Below are 6,000 nucleotides of genomic sequence, written 5' to 3' on the forward strand. Positions count from 1 at the left end.
CCATACGGTTTATGGACCGATGGCCGACGTTACTGGCTATTGAAAGTGGTTGGAGTACCTGCAATAGCACACCCGAGGGTATAAGGAGGGAAGGAGCGTCGGGTATCGAAAGGACTCGGTGTACCAGACAATATATGAGTGATCTTGTGGCAATATTTCCAGGCTACCATATAGCTGCATCAAATGGATCCACATGGCTCCATTTTCTCATCATACTGTGGAGATATCTAGCAGTCAACGCAGACCTCACTGGGGGTCGAAATTGAGGCTTTTGACAAACGTGCTGGCTAAAGGACGCCAACACACAATATGATTGTGGCCGCCGTCAGTGTCAATGGCGAAGTTATAGGGTATGCTTTCCAAGTCAAGCTTCAGGACCTCAAGGTTAGGAAATCTCGGTAATGCAATCTGAATCTCTGTAGATATTCGCGCAAGATATCGCAGGCATCTGTCTTTCTCCTTGGTCTCTCGGTGGGGAAACCGATAGACTCTCTCTCGTTTGACGCAGAATTCTAGACGGCGGACTAGTTTTCGTAGCACAGGATCCTCTGATAGCTTCCCAGTCGGGTTGCGCCAGTTTCACGGGTCGGACCAGGTCCATTGTGTTCCTTCACTTGGTTGCCGGAGAAGATAACAACGCGTTGAAAGAGTACAGGGGTGGCTAATCCGCAGAACAGACGGTTTACAGCACGCATAGAAATTAAATACTCCCGTCGTTTCAACTCCTTCAACTCATGCTTACCCACGGGCTGGTCATATCCACCAAAACGATGTCTTTTGAAGCCATCGTGCAAGTGCTCTAGGATCTGCGTCTTGTCAGTAGGCTCGAAGGAAATCCAGAGGTAACATCATACCTCGCACAGAACTTCGCGTGGTAATTTTTCAAGAGAAGACATTATCACTCGGCTTATCAAAGGTAGTGAAGAAGAGAAGTCATCGCGAAATGGACGCATGGTAATATGTAGTCTAGGGGCTTATCGGATCCCGTTTCATATTTTTTCCAGCGCCGTTGATTGGTCTACGTCGTTCACCGCATAACTCTAAGTCACAGGACCGGGATCTCGTCAACCCGCTTTCAGCCGCAACACCATAACCTTCATCAATTGGATTCAGGTCCACCAATTCCAAAAAGGCCCTTTCGTGTTGCGGCTGCTCGGCTTTAGGCTTTGAAAGGTGGAAGTTCTGTTACTGGCGTCGAGGATAACGACAAGCTGTAGACGTCTGCAGTGTTGAGAAGGATGTCGAGAGGAGGTCGATCTGTAACAAATTAGATGATTCCAAAGCAATGGACAAGCCTTATTCTACCAAATACTTTCGATTATTGGCCAACCCGCTCAAGTTCATCGTCTCATCTCGTCTCGCGTCTTTCTTTGAAGATCGGTATCGTTTTCATCGCTGATAAGACCTTATCTTAGGCCCGGGTGCACGGGCGCTGCACCGCCGATTTCAAGAGCCTTGGTAGGAAAATGGCTTCTTGATTAGATCTATTGCGTTTGATGCCAAGAATGATCGCTGTGGCAATGTTTAACACGTAGCCAGAATCGTGCGTAAAGACACATCGGCATTGATTCCACGTCAACATATCTATCTGGCATCTCCTATAGAACCACGACATGGCTGATTTCGTGTACAACAAGAGTCTGGTCAATAATCCTTGCTAACGACGAGAGACTAATACAAGGCTGCGCCGGAAGAGCACAGCTGGTTCTTGCGCGCGCCAAAGCCGCATCGCGCGTACGGGGAAACCTACCCGATAGGCTACAGGGAACGGGAAGTCCACCGACCTACTGTAAAGGGTCCCACTTTCAAACTCTCAGGGTTTCAGATGCGCATTTGGATAGCCTTGTCTATGGAACAGTTGAAATTGGTGGCTGTGTCGTTTTGACTGCCTGGCTAGGCGCTTAATGCGTAGCACACGCAGCACATATATCCAGCGATGTCAGAAAGCGTAGGTTTCCGTGCTTCTCAGATTCCTTCCTGCCCTCCATTTCACCGTTCTCGCTGAGTTATGTTGACTATTCTCTCTCCTCATTACATTATGGCGACAGTCAGACTCGATGTTACACTTGAACTGCTTCCAGTATTCGATACTTTTCGTGTTAGCAGACCGTATAAGCGCTCTTGGTCCCGGTGTGTGAGAATATTGGGGCCTTCAAGCTGTACCCCGAGGCTATGTCCTTTTCAAGCTGAGCAATCTTCTGAACAGCGCGGCCTTGCGATATTTACTACAAGGCATAGCAGGGATCGGTATCTAAACAGGAATGAAGCTCGAAAAGACCGACTTGGTCAGAAAAGAACGACTTCTCTAATACGGCGAAGGCAAGGTCGACTGATAGAGAAGTCGAATGGGAGAAGTTGCGGTCAGATCACAATATGAGCCTGAGCTGAATAACCATCGCCTCCATTTACTCCCCCATATATCGACTATTGAGTCTGTTGGTGCTCTGATCGCTTCAAGCAAGCCACAAGAAAGTACAACAACGACCTTGAGGTCCTTGATAGGAACCGCCGTGGGCGCCGACCAAGCTGCTATCTAGGCAGCCTCAGAGCCAGAGATGCTCTGCGGTGGTGTCGTCATCAGGGAGGCGGGGCCCATTGAAGCATCAGGAGAGTACGAGTACATGCCAAAAGAGTTTGATGGTATTGACAAGCCTATTGATCCGCGATGTGCCATGTTCATGTCCATCTTTTGCTCGTACTCGAAGCCGGGTTGCTCTCGCTTCATGGGAGTGTTAGGGAGAGAGTCCAAGATTGAGTTGTGCTCAGGTTCAGGCTTGACGGGCCCATTGCTGATGAGGGAGGGGTCAACTCTGCCCCCGGATAAGAGACAGAGGTGTGAGGGCCATCATAGTCCGTCTTGCAGACTTCATAAGGTGTAGATCGTCGAGATGTAGGAGTTTTAGTGCCGTATGCTAATGAGGCGGAGGAGAAGCTTATGGTGGTGGTGGTGGTGGAAGGGCAGGACAGGAGGCTGCAAAATTCGTCCATGTCGAACCAACGTCGAAACAAAAGAGTAGGCCTATAGTTTTCAGCCGCAGGGCCCAAATCAACATTATCTACCAAGTCAATTTCTTGACTTCAGGCCGTTTCCAACTTCTCATCTTTACATTCATAACCCTGTTCTCCAAGTAGCCATTAGAGAGCCTCCTGCAATCAGATGTCCGATGTAGGTTGAAAATTAATAGTTGACCGAGAATGAGACTCAGCTTTTCGCGGTCTGTGTGACGCAGATGCCTTTTCATTTGGAGGACAGCAGCCTGATGTGATACCATGACAGTATTACCTCAACGCGCATCGCACCTCGCACCAGAACTCATTACGTCAGTTCTGAGCCACTGCACAGACTCGGCGCCTGTTGGGTTAATTGGCCACCTTGCAATTTGTCAAATAGCTGCTGCAGCGCAGCCTGATTTCCAAAACTGTCAGGACACGCGGCACATTTGGTGCCCATTGATTTCTCCCTGTAGAGGACTCGCAAACCGCATTCCACAGCTGGTCCTTAGAGGACCTGGTGCTAAATTCTTATTTACTGCAGAATGCCTTGCTTCTTCTCCGCATTAAATCAACTCTCCGAAAAGGGCCGCTTCCACACGACTTTAAGAACCCGCAAGGGGATCACTCGTTGGTTCAAGCACGTGACTGGTGTATGCTTTTATTTGGCCCCCATACTAAAGTATTTTCTGAGTATGTACTACCGCGTACGTGCCCCGACCAAAAGACCAAAAAGACGCATTTGTCGGCGGCATCCATGCAGCTATACCTTTCCAGGACTAGGAGGCGACAAAGGTCTTGGCCATGATGGAATGGCCCGTTTAGGCAAGCCAGGATTGGGTCGGGCGGTCTCGAAGTGCCACTCAGCCCCAGGTACTCCCCGACCTCTAGCAAGCACGTGGCCGGCACTCTGACCGGTGAAAACGGTGGATTTGGAAACGGTGAATTGGCAAAACGGCCTCCACCATGCCATCTCGCCATTACGACTAGAATTTAGGCTGCCACCCCCACGTTCTTACGAACTTGGAGATATTATCTAGATACAGGATGTTAAGTCTTCAGGCCTAATTGACATGCTTTTAACATAAAACAGGTACTCCGTATATTTACTAATTAACTAATATCCCTGTATTTAAAGATTGGTTTTTATGGTAGCACCCCATCCTGATGGGGACTCAGCCCTCGAGACCAGCGAAGGTCCGAGCATCGCGATGCTGACGACGACGACGCCCACAGTCCCTGACAGCCACTGGATCGGCACATTGCTATGGAGTTGATGATAGACTTATTGACAACTGTACGATATACGAGATACTTTCTGGATCTGAAGAATTGAGATTTGCTTTATGCTTTAATCGTGTCCACATCTTGTTTCTGACGCTTGATGTGACACAAAGATGTCAGTGACAGCACAACTATGTTGCACAATCACTCTCAGTCTGGTCAATTTGAACTCAATATGCTTTAAAGATAGTCCATAACCGACATACCAACTCAAAATCTTCAACAGAAGAATGGCCAAAACGACACTCGTTTGCTCATCGGATAATAACCGTTTTCTCCCAAGAACTCTCGCTATATGCCTCTCCAGTAGGCTAGTAGTCTAGGACAGAGTCGAGTTCCACGGTCGACAACGATTGGCCATGCACATACCGTTGCAGCAAGGTCCTACAAGCTGCCCGCGTGTATCATAGCACTCGCCTACCATTGATATTCGTCAGAAATGCCGGATCACGGGAGTTAGATCTGGTGTGCTTACCGTATGTAGGAACACAACTGCCTGACAGCAGTGATCACTCGAGAGGGGTTGACGAGGATGTGCTGGGAGCCATCTTTGGTACTGACCTTGGGGGTCAACTTCGCTTGGCCTTCGATGGCGAAGAAGCATTGTTCAAGCGCATTGTAGTCTGAGTTGTCGATGAAATCGACACTGAGATCATGATCTGAAGAAGAGTACATAAGATAAGTGTTGAAAAGGATATGCTAAGAGCGACGCCTACCAGTCTTGCGAGTACTGCCATCAGCACGGAAAGTCATAAAGTAAGAATCAAGACCACCATAGAACGTAAGGTGAACAAGCTGAGGATCCGCATGTCGAAGAGCACTCTGAAGAGCAAGGACACCATAGGAGAGGGGGAATAGGAGAGTCGAAACAAACTTCATAGCGTCGTCTATCTGTAGAAGAGGATTGTTTTAAGCATATATGTTCTTAACAATACGAGTTTCTCTTATGCAATTATGGGTTACTGGCTAGGAGACGAAGTCTTCATGACATTGGAAAGCATGGAAAGGTTTAGCAGACTGTAGATTACCTCCAGAACCACTATCCTAACCTCGATAACCCTAAACCTCAGCCTGGGGGCCCACTGCACGCAACCCAGAAGGTGGTTAGACAAAGCCTTTAGTTTAAAAACCTTACTATTACTTTATATTTATTTTAGCTTTACTTTTATAGTTTTAAATTATAATTAGCCTATGAACCTTTATATAAAGAAACAGAAATTAAATATATATTTAGCCTTAATAATTATATTTTATAGTTACTCTTTATAGTTAATTAAGTTTAAGCCTAAAAAGATAATTAAAAAGGTAGTTTAATTAATTATTAAGGTCTTACCTTACCTTATAGCTTCTTTTAAATCTTTTAATTAGAATATCTTTTTAATTAACTACTTTAAAGATATTATATAATTTAAGATATTTAGATTTATATAATTAATTATATTAATTAAAGTATAATTAAAAATAGTTATTTTAATTAAATTAAATTAGCTTTTTAATAAAACATTCTTTTTATTAATAATATAATTTATAGTTTCTATTAATATTAATYTAATTATATTAATATAATTATAATTAATTATATAATAGGCCTAATTAGCCTATAGGCTATTACATATAGATATTATATTAATAGCTATAATTAATATTAATAACTATAATTAATATATTAAAGAATATATTTTAAAAGTATAATAAATTTAATATAATATAGTTAAAAAGGTTAAT

At 44.8% G+C, this 6,000-nt stretch overlaps 1 protein-coding gene across 1 annotated transcript; it reads right to left on the reverse strand.

Annotated features, from left to right (window-relative positions):
- Positions 1-2,533: 2,533 nt before the first annotated feature.
- On the reverse strand, positions 2,534-5,154 carry FMAN_15419 (uncharacterized protein; the record flags this gene model as incomplete). The annotated part of the gene is made up of 3 exons (XM_041826140.1): positions 2,534-2,789; positions 4,751-4,934; positions 4,992-5,154. The coding sequence occupies 3 exons, from the start codon at positions 5,152-5,154 to the stop codon at positions 2,534-2,536; spliced, it is 603 nt and encodes a 200-aa protein (XP_041691451.1).
- Positions 5,155-6,000: the final 846 nt, after the last annotated feature.

This window comes from Fusarium mangiferae, assembly GCF_900044065.1.
Source record: "Fusarium mangiferae strain MRC7560 genome assembly, contig: FMAN_scaffold030, whole genome shotgun sequence".
Classification (NCBI taxonomy): Eukaryota; Fungi; Ascomycota; class Sordariomycetes; order Hypocreales; family Nectriaceae; genus Fusarium; species Fusarium mangiferae.